The following is a 14,171-nucleotide window of genomic DNA, read 5'->3' as shown; positions in this document are numbered from 1 at the left end:
ACGATCTCAGTTCACTGCAACCTCCACCTCCCAGGTTCAAGCGATTCTCCTGCCTCAGCCTCCTGAGTAGCTGGGATTACAGGTGCGCACCACCACGCCCAGCTAATTTTTGTATTTTGGTAGAGATGGGGTTTCACCATGTTGGCCAGGCTGGTCTCGAACTCCTGACCTCATGATCCGCCTTCCTTGGCCTCCCAAAGTGCTGGGATTACAGGTGTGAGCCACCGCGCCCGGCCAGCAGGCCTTCTTTGTGAGTGTGGAGAACTGAGTTTGACAGGACCTTGGTCTGACAGATTTTATAGAAGTTTGGGTCGTACCTCCTAGTGGGCCTTGCACACTGTGGGGAGAGCTCCCCTGTCTGTCTTTTGTGCAAACAGATCAGCATGATAACCCAAGCGGAAGGTTGCTTGGTTCATTTTTGGCAGAAGGCAAGAGGCAAGAGTAGTGAAGCCAGTGGTATTTAGGTATACCCAGATGGGGCTGTGTATAGCCACGTGTGTCTGCTCATATTCTTTGCAGCAGTTAGCATGCCCGTTCTTCCTCCATGTTTTTTATGCCCTTTTCCTATATAGGGGGGAAAAAACACTGTCTCAACCCCACCAACAGTTTAATGAATTATGTTTTATTATCCTTGCTTTTCAAATAAGGAAACAGGCTCAAAAAGGGGCAATGGTTTGAACCTGCAAGTTCTTTGACTGCAGAGCCCTTGCTTTCCCCATGTCTGCCATGCAGAGCCAGGCTAAGTGCCTTGTGTCAGCTGGATCTGGCTGGTGTTTTTCATGTTCAACTAATTTGTAAGCTTTATGAGCTTGTATCTGTGTTTTTCCTTTTTTTTTCCCTGAAGTTTCTTGCTTCACAGCGTAGCATAAAAAAATCCACGGACTGTTTTAGAGCATTCTTCCAAATCAGCAGCATTAGAGCTACCCACAATTTGACAAGAGTCACAGGTCTGAGAAGGGATGTAGCGAGGGCAAAAGGTGGACCCTACTGATCAGGCTGATGGTGCTTTGCCTATGAAAAGGGGGCAAGAGGCTGCTCTGGCAACATTATTTGTTTACAAAGGCCAACAAGTGAGTTCTGCACACGCACGGGAAGGGAAGCCATCGGCCACAGGGTGAGGAGCACCCTGCCTGCACAACCCTTTCTGTGTACCTGGCTGGCTGAGTCACACAGAAAATCATCTAAGTGCAGTGTCTGCCCAGGGAGTTGGAGGCACTGATCCACTCTGCAAACACCAAGTGCCTCCTCTCCAGAGGAGGTCATGTCCATCGGGGAAGGACAGAAGTAAACAGGGGTCACAAAGCAGTGATAAATGCTGTGATAAGAATACAGTGCTTGAGTTATTCTTGTCACAGCATTTATCACTGCTTTGTGTTGTCAAGCACTTGAGTTATCAAGCACTAGATGCTGCGGGAGTACAGAAGGGCAGTTGCCTAAGTCTTTAAAGATAGTCTTGTGGTCAGGATTGAAAAATGTTGCTTGCTAGAACCATCAGGTGACTGCAGTATGTCAAATGACTATCTTCATCATACCGGTTAGCCTTTGAGTGCTTCATATGTCTTATATACATTACCTTGCTTCACAACTCTCCTGGAAGATAATGGTCATCCCCACTTAGAGATGAGGAAACACAAGGCCCAGAGAGGGATTACAAGCCAAGCCTCTTACTCCCATGCCCTGGCTCTTTCCAGAATTACACCAGCATTCCACCGCAGCTGCCTGCAACCAGAGTGTTGGGTATGAATTGGGTACAACTGGTGAGATCCAACAGTGCCTCATCATTTGACTTGGGTGCACAAGGGGAGAAGGCGGCATTAAAATCTACAGGGAACTCAAAATTCGGAGACAGGTAGATGAAGATTCAAGAGTCAGGACTCGCTGTGAAGTGAGTGACACTTAAGAGGGGGAGTGAAGCCCAGATCTGTCACACATAGGGCGTGGGGTACCCCGCCTACCACTGGTCCTCAGCACCTGGAGACCCGAGCCTTCAGCAATCTGGGAAGCATGAAGATGGGTTTCGGTGCACAGGGCCACGCCTCCGCCGCCAGCAGCCTAGCGGGAGCGTATGACCAGTCTCGGCGTCCGAGAGGAGAGGGAGGCGGCCCAGGACAGTCTGCTTAGAGGCTCTCTCCCCTGCAGAGCTGGGCCCAGGCAGAGGTCAGATACCTCCAATACAAGCCCCAGGGCAGCGATTAACGCGGGGCAGGAACTGCAAACCGGACCCGGCAGGACAGTTGCAGCTTCTCAGAGTTGGGGGCGGGAAGTCTCGGGCTGAGGCCCACGTGCTCCGCCTTCGCCCCGCCCCTACCCTCATTGGTTGAAGCTAGATTGAGAGGCGGTGCCAGAAAAAAAAACTCCTCCCTCCAACCTCATTGGCCAGCTCAGTTCTGAGGCTGCTCTCTGGCCCCCTTTACGGGCTCCCACTACAATCCAATTGGGTGATTGTGTGCTCCCAGACGGAAACTCCGCCCACCTGTACCTAGGGCCTTTCCATCCTAGGGGCGGTTCCAGCGCGTTTTGCTAATCAGCGTTATGCTTCCATTGGTATACTTTAATATGAGGGCGGGTCCTAGCGCATTCGCTAATCCCGCCTTGCATTCCTATTGGCTGCTTCTGCTCTGCGATTCCGATCCCGCCCAGCACCGCCCCCCGCCCCCCGCCGCCCATTGGCTGCGAGAGGCCGGTGCCGACCGCACTCGCGGGGCCGGTGGCGGTTCAGGCGCCGGAGCTGGCCGATCGGCGTTGGCCGCGGACATGACGCCCGAGGACCCAGAGGAAACCCAGCCGCTTCTGGGGCCGCCTGGCGGCAGGTGAGCCCCGGGGAACCCGGGCCCGGACGCGGCCTCGCCCTCCCGCCCCTCCGCGTCCGCTCAGCTCACCCTCGGTCCTGTCACCGCAGCGCGCCCCGCGGCCGCCGCGTCTTCCTCGCCGCCTTCGCCGCTGCCCTGGGCCCACTCAGCTTCGGCTTCGCGCTCGGCTACAGCTCCCCGGCCATCCCGAGTCTGCAGCGCGCCGCGCCCCCGGCCCCGCACCTGGACGACGCTGCCGCCTCCTGGTTCGGGGTGAGGCCCCGGACTCGCCCCTCCAGCCCTGGGACCCCGCGCCCTCCTCTCGGGACAGGCATCGGGCCCCTCCGCCACCGCCCTTCCCCAGGAGACGGGCATCGGGCCTTTCGGGACGGGCTTCGAGTTCTTTGGTCCCCCACCCTTCCCCTCGGGACAAGCGCCGGACCCCTCAGTCCCCCACCCCTCCCCTCGGGACGGGCGCTGGGCCCCGGCTCATTTGCCTGGAGTCGCCCCCTTCCCTCTGAGCCCGCGGGGCGTGGGCGGGGGGAGGGATGGGCTGCGGCTTCGGCGCCCCCTCCTCAGCCTCCGCCCGCCCCCAGGCCATCGTGACCCTAGGTGCTGCGGCAGGGGGAGTGCTGGGCGGCTGGCTGGTGGACCGCGCCGGGCGCAAGCTGAGCCTCCTGCTGTGCTCCGTGCCCTTCGTGGCCGGCTTTGCCGTCATCACCGCGGCCCAAGACGTGTGGATGCTGCTGGGGGGCCGCCTCCTCACCGGCCTGGCCTGCGGTGTTGCCTCCCTAGTGGCCCCGGTGAGTGTCCCGTCTCGCGAGTGTCCTGTCTCGCGCGGCCTGAGACAGAGGAGGAGTGGACAAACCGCTCCTCAGTCCTAGGGGCGCGGCTTCCCCTGGTGGGACCTTATAGGTGCCAGGCTTGAAGTCCCTGCGTTATCTCGCGGTCCCTCCCGTCCACCCTGGGAAGGATCCTGCTGTTCTCTCCATTTTACACTGAGGTCATGACATGCAGTCTCGGAAAGGTGAAGTCCTTTGCCCAGGCAGGGTCCACAGCTAGTCAGAGGGGAAGCAGTTGCTGGAACCCAGGATTATCCCACTTAGCCGTGCCCATCTTTTGCTCTGCAGACCTGCAGATGATCCATAGGAGCCCACTCCCAACATTATGGTTTTCATCCCTGGCTTCGGGTCAATGACTGCAATTAGCAGGAAGTTCCTGTCCTGGTTTCTCCTGGGGCAAAGGCTGCTGGCCTGTGTTCCCCTTTCCTTGTCACAGGCCAGCCCCTCCTTCCCCATCTTCCCCCTTTCCCCCTCCTGACCCAGGCTGCCCACTTGGGAGCCCCGAACATCTGGGTCAAATCCTGGTTCTGCCACTGACCTGAGCAGAGTGTCTGCCTGGGCCTCAGTTTCCTTCCCTGGAAAACAGGGATTATGGCATTAGTCCCTGAGGTAGTGGTCAGGATTCAGTGGGACTTTGGGTAGACAGCCCCTGGCATGGCTTATGGAGGACTGGACCCTGACAGCTTGGTGACCCATGAACTGCCCCCAGCCATGGGCGTGGACAGTATCTCACCCAAGTGAGGTTGAAAGCAGCCACTCAGGGCCCTCCCTGGGTGCTCATTTCACCAGCATTTGCTAACTGGCAGCAGGAGCTGGACCACAAGAGGGTGGGGAAGAAGCTGGACCTTTTATGTCTGTGGTTTTTTTAACTGGGCAGAAACACACCTGTGTTAGGGCTTAAGCTATGGAATAACCTTAGATGCATGGGTGAGGGCCTGGTGGCCTGTGGGCTCAGGAGGGAGCAGTGCCTAGTGACTGAGGCAGAGAGTTCGTGCTTCTGGTCTAAGGCCACCACTCAAAGCGTGGGCCCTGGGCTAGGATCCTGGGTGGGCACACATGGAGCTGGTTAGCAAGGTGGAATCTTTTGCCTGCCTAGACCTACTGCATCGGAATCTACGTTTTACCTAGGGTGTCTGTGCCCATTAAATGAAGGCCTGAGAAGCTCTGTGCCCACTGCCTCGCCATCACATGCAGCCCTCTCTGTTACCTTTAATCCCCTTTAAACGCCTGCCACAGACCTTTCAGTGGTGAGGACCTGGGGATGGCTCTGCTCACCTGGGCAGGTTCCACTAAGGGGCCTCGGGACCTGCCATAACCCCCCGCAAGGACTTTCCTCAGCTCTGAATGGTTGAGACCTTTCTGTTTTAAGAACTCTTGGAGCCTGAGTAAAGCCTCATCGTTTTTTTTTTGTTTGTTTGTTTAATTTTTAAAATTTTTAAATTTTTTTAAAATTTTTATTTATTTGTTTATTTTTAAGACGGAGTTTCGCTCTTTTTGCCCAGGCTGGAGTGCAATGGTGAGATCTTGGCTCACCACAACCTCCACCTCCCAGGTTCAAGTGACTCTCCTCCTTCAGCCTCCTGAGTAGCTGGGATTACAGATGCATGCCACCAGGCCCAGCTAATTTTGTATTTTTAGTAGAGATGGGGTTTTTCCCTGTTGGTCAGGCCAGTCTCGATCTCCTGACCTCTGATGATCTGCCCGCCTCGGCCTCCCAAAGTGCTGGGATTGCAGGAGTGAGCCACTGTGCCCAGCCCTAAATCCTCGTCTTGTTGCTGGCAGGTCTACATCTCTGAAATCGCCTACCCAGCAGTCCGGGGCTTGCTCGGCTCTTGTGTGCAGCTGATGGTCGTCGTCGGCATCCTCCTGGCCTACCTGGCAGGTATAGTTGTCATTATCTCTTGCTTCCTGTTTGTGGTCATGTGGCCATTTTACAGATGTGTAAACAGAGGTTCAGAGAGGTCAAGGGACTTGTCTGAGGTCACACAGCCAGTGCCCAACATGCCAGGCTCCAGATCACCTTCCTGGGACCTTGGGATAGGTGAGTCTTTTTTTTTTTTTTGAGACAGAGTCTCGCTCTGTCACCCAGGCTGGAGTGCAGTGGCGGCTCACTGCAACCTCCATCTCCTGGGTTCAAGCGATTCTCCTGTCTCAGCTTCCCAAGTAGGTGGGATTACAGGTGCGTGCCACCACGCCCAGCTAATTTTTTGTATTTTTAGTAGAAACGGAGTTTCGCTGTGTTAGCCAGGATGGTCTTGATCTCCTGACCTCGTGATCCACCCACCTCAGCTTCCCAAAGTTCTGGGATTTCAGGTGTGAGCCACCGCGCCCGGCCAATAGGTGTGTCTTATGACTGAGTTCCAAGGAGAGCTGGAGAAGGTGATATTCTCATCTTTCCTGAAGCTCCCTCTAGGGGTGTGGGAAGGGCTGACTGGTTAGGTCAGTACCTTACTGTGCAGTGACAAACCAGAGGGCTCCAGAAGTGGGGGGTCCCTGTAAGAATCTTCAGCCCAGGCGTCTGAAGGGCTGAGCGAGTCCCCCTGAGAATGTCAGTGCTGGATTCACCATGTCGGCGAGTTGCAACGTGAAGGAGGCCAGGTCCTGGCAACCCCGAGGGGCAAAGCTGGGCCAGCATGAAGAAGCTTCAGGAGGCAGGTGTGTTCTCGTTAGAAAGAGGCCAGGCAGGCCGGGCGCGGTGGCTCAAGCCTGTAATCCCAGCACTTTGGGAGGCCGAGACGGGCGGATCACGAGGTCAGGAGATCGAGACCATCCTGGCTAACACGGTGAAACCCCGTCTCTACTAAAAAATACAAAAAACTAGCCGGGCGAGGTGGCGGGCGCCTGTAGTCCCAGCTACTCAGGAGGCTGAGGCAGGAGAATGGCGTAAACCCGGGAGGCGGAGCTTGCAGTGAGCTGAGATCCGGCCACTGCACTCCAGCCTGGGCGACAGAGCGAGACTCCGTCTCAAAAAAAAAAAAAAAAAAAAAAAAAAAAAGAGGCCAGGCTTTAGAGGCCAGACCCTGTGGCTCATGCCTGTAATCCCAGCACTTTGGGGGGCCAAGGCAGGCAGATCACTTGAGGCCAGGAGTTCGAGATCAGCCTGGCCAATATGGTGAAACCCCATCTCTATTAAAAATACAAAAATTGGCCGGGCGCGGTGGCTCACGCCTGTAATCCCAGCACTTTGGGAGGCCGAGGCGGGCGGATCACAAGGTCAGGAGATCGAGACCACGGTGAAACCCCGTCTCTACTAAAAATACAAAAAATTAGCCGGGCGCGGTTGTGGGTGCCTGTAGTCCCAGCTACTCGGGAGGCTGAGGCAGGAGAATGGCGTGAACCCGGGAGGCGGAGCTTGCAATGAGCCGAGATCGCGCCACTGCACTCCAGCCTGGGCGACAGAGCGAGACTCCGTCTCAAAAAAAAAAAAAAAAAAAAATACAAAAATTAGCCGGGCGTGGTGGTGGGCACCTGTAATCCCAGCTACCTGGGGGGCTGAGGCACAGGAATTGCTTGAACCTGGGAGGCTGAGGTTTCAGTGAGCTGAGATCATGTCACTGCACTCCAGTGTGGGCGACCCAGTGAGACTGTGTCTCAAAAAAAAAAAAAAAAGAGGGCAGGCTTCAAATCTGACCATCCTGGGTTTGGGGATAGCCTCTCCTACGTGCTGCATGACCTTGGCCAAGTCACACCACCTCTGGAAGCCTCAGTTTCTCTGTCTTGAAATGGGCATAACCTCACCTAGTCCAGTACCTGTCCATTAAATTAAGTGACACATGAAAAGTGCCTAACAGTGGGTTCCAAATGAGAACTGTCAAGGAAGGACTTAAGAACCATGGGCTGGCTGGGCGCGGTGGCTCAAGCCTGTAATCCCAGCACTTTGGGAGGCTGAGACGGGTGGATCACGAGGTCAGGAGATCGAGACCATCCTGGCTAACACGGTGAAACCCCGTCTCTACTAAAAAATACAAAAATCTAGCTGGGCGAGGTGGCGGGCGCCTGTAGTCCCAGCTACTCGGGAGGCTGAGGCAGGAGAATGGCGTGAACCCGGGAGGCGGAGCTTGCAGTGAGCTGAGATCCGGCCACTGCACTACAGCCTGGGCGACAGAGCAAGACTCCGTCTCAAAAAAAAAAAAAAAAAAAAAAAAAAAAAAAGAACCATGGGCGTCATCGGGGTAGGAGGCCTCGGACGCCTGACGGGCTATGGCCTGGCCCAGGGCACAAGCCCTCTGGATCTTCGGGGCGGATGATACACAGGTCTTTGGTCTTTCGTTTTTACCCACTTAACTACCCTAATTCAGAATCCTGCCAGCGATCTGGCTACCTTGAGAGACCTGAGCAAACCAAAGTCTCCACTGTGTGCAGGCGCTGACATTCATCATTTTGGGGACAGGTACTAGGTGTCCACCCACCCGTGGCACTATCTTCAGCTCATCTGAATATGTGCTTGTTGCTTCTCCGACCTTTCCCGATCAGTTTCTGTGAGTTTTGATCCACTGGGGTGGGTGAACTCGTTAACTCCACAAAGTGACATGGTGGTGACACGTTCCTTCACACTGGGGCAATCATGTTCCAACAACTAGACTTCATAGAATGATTGTCTGCACCCCCAGCACAGAAGAAAAATAGGGACATCATGACTATCTTAAAGGTATTTTTCCACCAGGAACCAGGGATGGGTAAGCCTTGGGCTTCGGAAAAATTAATAATTAGAGCAACAATGCCCTAGACTCATTTATTCCAAGGCCCCTTTGTAAGAGAACCTCTTAACCTTTATATAAAGCTAGGCAATTCTGCACTCGTGCTGTTCTTCATACATCAAGACAGCAAAACCCTCTCACCTCTCTACTTTCATGTATACTTTGAATAAATAATGCATTCAAATGACTCAACACTCAAGTGCCAGCGTGGGGAATGTCCAGTGAAAAGCTTACTCCACCTCTGTCCCTTTCTTGTCTGCGGGAGCCCCCATTGCCTGGTTCTTGGTAGCCTTCAGAGAGTCTGTTCATACGAGGGATATGCATATTTATCCTCCCTCCCCCACCTCTTCTACAAATGGTGCCACATCATACCACGTGGACATGCAGCAAACACCTCATCCTTTGTTCTGTGGCTACATAAATGTTTCGCCGAACAGATGTAGCCTAGTAATGTCCGCGTTGTCATACCCACCATCGCTTCTACAGCTGGTGTGGTTGGCCCATGCCATGTGCCTTCATGACAGCTGTGATAATGGCAATGTCAGTAGGAAACACGAGGGCAGATGTGCAGAGGCAGCAAGGCCCCATCTCTGAAGCTGAGTCTTTGAGGCTGGCAAGGCCCAGGCTGGCTCACCCTGGCTCTGACACCAGCCTCCCCCCAACAACCTCCCGCAGGCTGGGTGCTGGAGTGGCGCTGGCTGGCTGTGCTGGGCTGCGCGCCCCCCTCCCTCATGCTGCTGCTCATGTGCGTCATGCCCGAGACCCCGCGCTTCCTGCTGACTCAGCACAGGCGCCAGGAGGCCATGGCCGCCCTGCGGTTCCTGTGGGGCTCCGAGCAGGGCTGGGAAGACCCCCCCATTGGGGCCGAGCAGGTGAGAGGATGGGAGGCAGAGCTGACAGGAGTGGGACAGCAGTCACGGGAGGGTAGCACAGCCCGTTCCCAAGGCCACACTTTGGGGGGACAGGGAGGTACCTGTCCACCCTCCACCCTCAGCGAAGACAGTCCCAGTGCTTCCTGTCTTAGAGCACGCCAAGACAGCTGGAACCCCACGGAGCTGGGCCCTAGCCTCCGAAGTCACCAGCAAAGGCCGAGCTTTGACCCTTTCTGTCTCAGGAAGAGAATGGCCAGGCCTGGTGGGGGATACAGAGGCAGAGCTGAGGACTTGGATTTAACAAGGGAGTTGTAGGGCAGGGTAGAGGGTTAAGAGTCTGGGTTCTAGAGTCACCCAGGCATGGGTTTGAAGCTCCCACGCTGCCCCTCACCTAAGCCTTAGCTCTTCCCCTGTGACATGGGAGTCAGCACATGCTTCACAGTGGTGGGTGGGGCTCAGTGGGGGGAAGGAAGGAGGGGCTTAGTGAGGAGGGCGGGGTCAGTGAGGAGGGCGGGGTCAGTGAGGAGGGCGGGGTCAGTGAGGAGGGCGGGGTCAGTGGGGAGGGAAGGTCAGTGGGGAGGGCCGTAGGAGGTGCTCAGCTAGGGCCACGTCCAGACCTGAGGGAGGTGCTGGACGTGTTGGTCATGGCAGGGATGAGGACAGCCCAGCTTGCTCTTCGCCCAGATTACCTCTTTGTGGCTCCCCCCACCTATCAGGAAGTGCCCTGGGCAGGTGAGGGTCATCTCACCTGACACATGGGGAGGCTGGGACTTGTCTGCACACCTGAGGACAGAGGGGGCGCTGGGATGAGGAGCCGACACACTCCCCAAGTCTTAGGACAGTGGAGCCATAGAGGGGGGCCCCTTGCGGGAGGGGAGAGAGAAATCCTGATGGCCAGTCTCCGTCAGAGCAGAGCTTTCACCTGGCCTTGCTGCGGCAGCCCGGCATCTACAAGCCCTTCATCATCGGCGTCTCCCTGATGGCCTTCCAGCAGCTGTCGGGGGTCAACGCTGTCATGTTCTATGCAGAGACTATCTTTGAAGAGGCCAAGTTCAAGGTAAAGGGGGCCCCTGCCTGGCCTGCCTCGTCCAGCCCCCACAGAGATGGAGCTTCCTCCCCGAGCCCAGGGCCCAGCCACCCAGCACAGGCCTGGAGAGGGAGGGACCCAGCTCTCGGCTGACCGGCCTGACCTGCCTGGGCTCCATCTCCCCCAGGACAGCAGCCTGGCCTCGGTCGTCGTGGGTGTCATCCAGGTGCTGTTCACAGCTGTGGCGGCTCTCATCATGGACAGAGCAGGGCGGAGGCTGCTCCTGGTCTTGTCAGGTGAGGGCTCACCCCTGAGCAGCCTCCCCGCCATGGGCTGGAGGGCCTTTGCCCAGGCCACCACACTGCAGGAGGAGGACAGGGAGCATTTGTGATGACAAACGTCGTGGACTAATGCGGCCATGATTTGACGGCAGCTCGTCACCAAGCGCTCACTGGAGGCCTGTCCATGCTAGTGGTACTCCCACACCACGCCTTTGACCTCTGGTGAACCCACCAGAAGGCACCGTCACAGCCCCAGCTTATGATGGGAACACTGAGGGCCAGGAAGGTGAAGTGACTCAGGAGCTTGTGGGTCGTTTTGGACAAGTGACTTTACCTCTCTGAGCCTCAGTCTCCCCCTCTGGGAAATGGGGGTAACGGTAGCGCCTCCCTCAGCGCTATTGTGAGGAGTGGGAGGTGATCCACGTGAGACCTTCAGCAAGAGCTGCGGCCCACGGACATGGGTACCCAGCAGCTGCTGCAAAGACAACCGTCGGGGCTGAGGGTCACCCGCTGCTGCTGCTGCGCCGGTACCTCCCGTTTCCTCGGCCCAGAGGGTCTGCTCCAGGAACTTCTTGCAGATCGCTGAGGTCCAAGGCGGGGTGGCTGCCACCCAGTCAGGGCTCCTGGAGCCAAGGTCCCAGAACACCAGGCTGGCCGCTCTCTGGGAGCCGAGCCCGCCCCTCTCAGAGGCATCCAGGCCATGCTGCTGCCCCCTGGGCCATTCCCCGGGCGCCCCACCCACCGCCACCCTCCCGCTTGCAGGTGTGGCCATGGTGTTCAGCACGAGCGCCTTCGGCACCTACTTCAAGCTGACGCAGGGTGGGCCCGGCAACTCCTCGCACATGGCCCTGTCGGCGCCTGTCTCCGCAGAGCCTGTTGATGCCAGCGTGGGGCTGGCCTGGCTGGCCGTGGGCAGCATGTGCCTCTTCATCGCCGGTAAGGGGGCCCGTGGGAGGCTGGGCGAGGAGTGGGAGGCGATCCCCCGGCTCTGCTCTGGCGGCTCCCAGCAGGTGGGGTCTTCCCCAGCCTCACCTCTAGTCTCACAGATCCCAAGCTCTGCATTTATAGCTCTGACCACATGCAGATGCTGAACTAGGCTCCTCTGCTTTCCTTTCACTGAATCCCCTGAGCAGCCCTTGAGCAGGCCCCGTTGTGACCCCATCTCAGAGACAGAGCCTGTGCCTGAGGAGGGAAGAGGCTGGCCGAGGCCTTGGCAGGAAAGAGCATGGAGCTGGCGGGACCACACTGGGATCCAGGACCCCTCAGCCCCACAGGCCGGGAAGCTGGGTCTCCTGGCTCTGCGGCGAGCCGAGGAGCCCAGCCCTGCCGGCCCTGATGCCGGTCTTGCCTGTCTCGCTCCCACAGGCTTTGCGGTGGGCTGGGGGCCCATCCCCTGGCTGCTCATGTCAGAGATCTTCCCTCTGCATGTCAAGGGTGTGGCGACAGGCATCTGTGTCCTCACCAACTGGCTCATGGCCTTTCTCGTGACCAAGGAGTTCAGCAGCCTCATGGTGAGTGTGGGCTCCCCCGGCACCCCATTTGTGCAGTCAGCCGAGCAGCACTTTCTAAAACCACTTGTACTGCTCAGAAGACCCAGGGTCGTGGCCCTTACAGGCGGCCTGAGCCCTATCATGCCTGGGCCACTGGCTATCTTGGGCAAGGAGAAGTGGAGGCAGATGGGCTGGGCCAGATGGGGAATCCAGGCTGTGACCCCTCAGGAGTCCTCCGCCTGTCTTGGCAGTCAGACAGCACAGCTGGCCTCTCCCCTTCGTGAACGTCAGGAACGTGGGCCTTGAGCCTAAGGTCTATGTGGGAAGAGTTGACAGGACTGGGCTGCAGCCCCACCCTGGCTACTTCCTTGCTGTGTGACCTTGGGTATGACGCTTACCTTCTCTGAGCCTGCTTCCTTAGCTGAAACTGGAGGAGAGCAACAGCAGCTTGCTGTTAAGGCTGATGGGAGCATTAACTCAGTTCATCCTGCTGCTGCCTTCTCACGGATGGACTGGCACAGGCGTGGACCCTGTCCCGGGGCTTCCCAGTCAACAGAGAGACAGTTCTCGGGCAGATGATCTGGTCGTTTGTTCAGTCATTTGTGCCCTCCAGGTCTCCTGGCATGTTCAGGCCCGTTCAAGGCGCCAGGGAGAGCAATGAACAAGATGGACACGGTCCCCTTTATGACGAGGGCGGGAAAGGCTGTGGCAGTGGTGCGGGAATGAACCCCGGTGGGGTGGGTTAGGATGTGGTAGGGCGGGTCAGTGAGGGGCCAGCCTGGAGTCTGCACAGAGCCTGGGACCCACTTAGGCGGGGCTGCCCAGGGAGCACGTTGTGGGGCCGGGCCGATGCCTGGGGGTGGAGATTACTTGCTGCAGCTGGGAGGGGATGGGCAGCAAAGGAAGGAGGAAAAGCAGCCAAAAAGGAGGTGACAAAGGACCTAACAGTCCTGTTAGGAGAGATAATGTCCAAGAGGCCAAGAGAAGGCCTTCAAGGAGGGAGAGATCACCAGGTCCCAGAGGACCAGGAGCTGAGAAGCACCTTTTTAGTTCTGCCATGTGGGAGGTCACAGCGGTGGGGGGTGGCGGGGATGGGCTCTGACTGAAGGGGATGGCTCACTCCTGCCTCCATGCCAGTAGCCCCAAGAGTCCCCATGTGCTCCTGGGGCCATGCTCGCTCTGCCCTGTCTCACCCATTTCCACCACACTATGAAAGAACCGCCTGGGGGCCTCACCGTGGGGCCAAAGCTGAGGGTGGAGGGTGGGTCTGTGGACCCTGGAGCCGGAGCCCAGCTGTCAATGGATAGCAGGTCTCTGGCCTTGAGGCAGTCACTTCATTGCTGTGAGCCTCAGTTTCCCCAGCCATACAACCCCAGTATCTTGGACAGTGCTCGGCCCAAGCCATCAGACTGGATGCCAGACCGTCCTCCATGTCCCAGAGCTGGGTGGAGACAAAATGGCTGTGGCCTTGGGCAGGGCAGGCTGGGGTCAGGGGACTGGACCCCCTGGTGGCGGAGCTGCCTCAGTGATTGCGTGGGGCCTCCTGATCTCTCCCCACGTCCACCCATGGCCTTTCATCTCTCTGCAGGAGGTCCTCAGGCCCTACGGAGCCTTCTGGCTTGCCTCCGCTTTCTGCATCTTCAGTGTCCTTTTCACCTTGTTCTGTGTCCCTGAAACCAAAGGAAAGACTCTGGAACAAATCACAGCCCATTTTGAGGGGCGATGACAGCCACTCACTAGGGGATGGAGCAAGCCTGTGACTCCGAGCTGGGCCCAAGCCCAGAGCCCCCGCCTGCCCCAGGGGAGCCAGAATCCAGGAGCACAGCCCCTCTGGAGCGTCGGTCTGCAGGGTCCTTCCTTTCTGGCATGCTCCCTCCAGCCCACGACCCGGGGCTAGGAGGCTCACCCGCCTCCTGCTCCAGCTCCGGCTGCTGCTCTGCGGACGCGGGCACACCTCAGAGCTTTGCAGACCTGCAGTCAGCCCTCCATGCGCAACACTAAAGCAGTGCAAGGGGAGGTGGGCCTCTGGGATCTTTGTCTTCAGGCTAGAGGTGCTTTTGGAGGTTGGGTGCTGGGCACCCGGTCGCTCCTCTCACGCGGCTGCCTTATCGGGAAGGAACTTTGTTTGCCAAATAAAGATTGACACAGAAAATCAGGTCAGTGTCTCTGGGCT

The 14,171-nt window shown here is 57.5% G+C and overlaps 1 protein-coding gene and 1 long non-coding RNA gene across 3 annotated transcripts; one reads left to right on the top strand and one right to left on the bottom strand.

Annotated features, from left to right (window-relative positions):
* Window positions 1–2,671: 2,671 nt before the first annotated feature.
* SLC2A8 (solute carrier family 2 member 8) lies at window positions 2,672–14,153 on the top strand. 2 transcript variants are annotated; one of them, XM_050760107.1, is made up of 10 exons: window positions 2,672–2,810; window positions 2,900–3,062; window positions 3,386–3,592; window positions 5,414–5,513; window positions 9,004–9,200; window positions 10,114–10,257; window positions 10,415–10,523; window positions 11,271–11,444; window positions 11,874–12,019; window positions 13,587–14,153. In XM_050760107.1, exons 1-10 carry the CDS (start codon window positions 2,755–2,757, stop codon window positions 13,722–13,724), a joined length of 1,434 nt encoding a protein of 477 aa, XP_050616064.1. In that variant the 5' UTR covers window positions 2,672–2,754; the 3' UTR covers window positions 13,725–14,153. The 2 variants fall into 2 exon arrangements, with proteins under 2 accessions (XP_050616064.1, XP_050616065.1); XM_050760108.1 differs by lacking the exon at window positions 11,874–12,019 and having other exon boundaries at window positions 13,587–13,672.
* On the bottom strand, window positions 10,119–13,568 carry LOC126937156 (uncharacterized). Its single transcript, XR_007719661.1, has 3 exons — window positions 12,397–13,568; window positions 10,391–10,588; window positions 10,119–10,194 (listed from the first exon to the last, which is right to left on the bottom strand). It is a non-coding gene; the product is annotated as an uncharacterized LOC126937156 (long non-coding RNA).
* Window positions 14,154–14,171: the final 18 nt, after the last annotated feature.

Source organism: Macaca thibetana, chromosome 15, assembly GCF_024542745.1.
Source record: "Macaca thibetana thibetana isolate TM-01 chromosome 15, ASM2454274v1, whole genome shotgun sequence".
Lineage (NCBI taxonomy): Eukaryota > Metazoa > Chordata > Mammalia > Primates > Cercopithecidae > Macaca > Macaca thibetana.
This window is presented reverse-complemented; position numbering and strand designations above follow the sequence as displayed.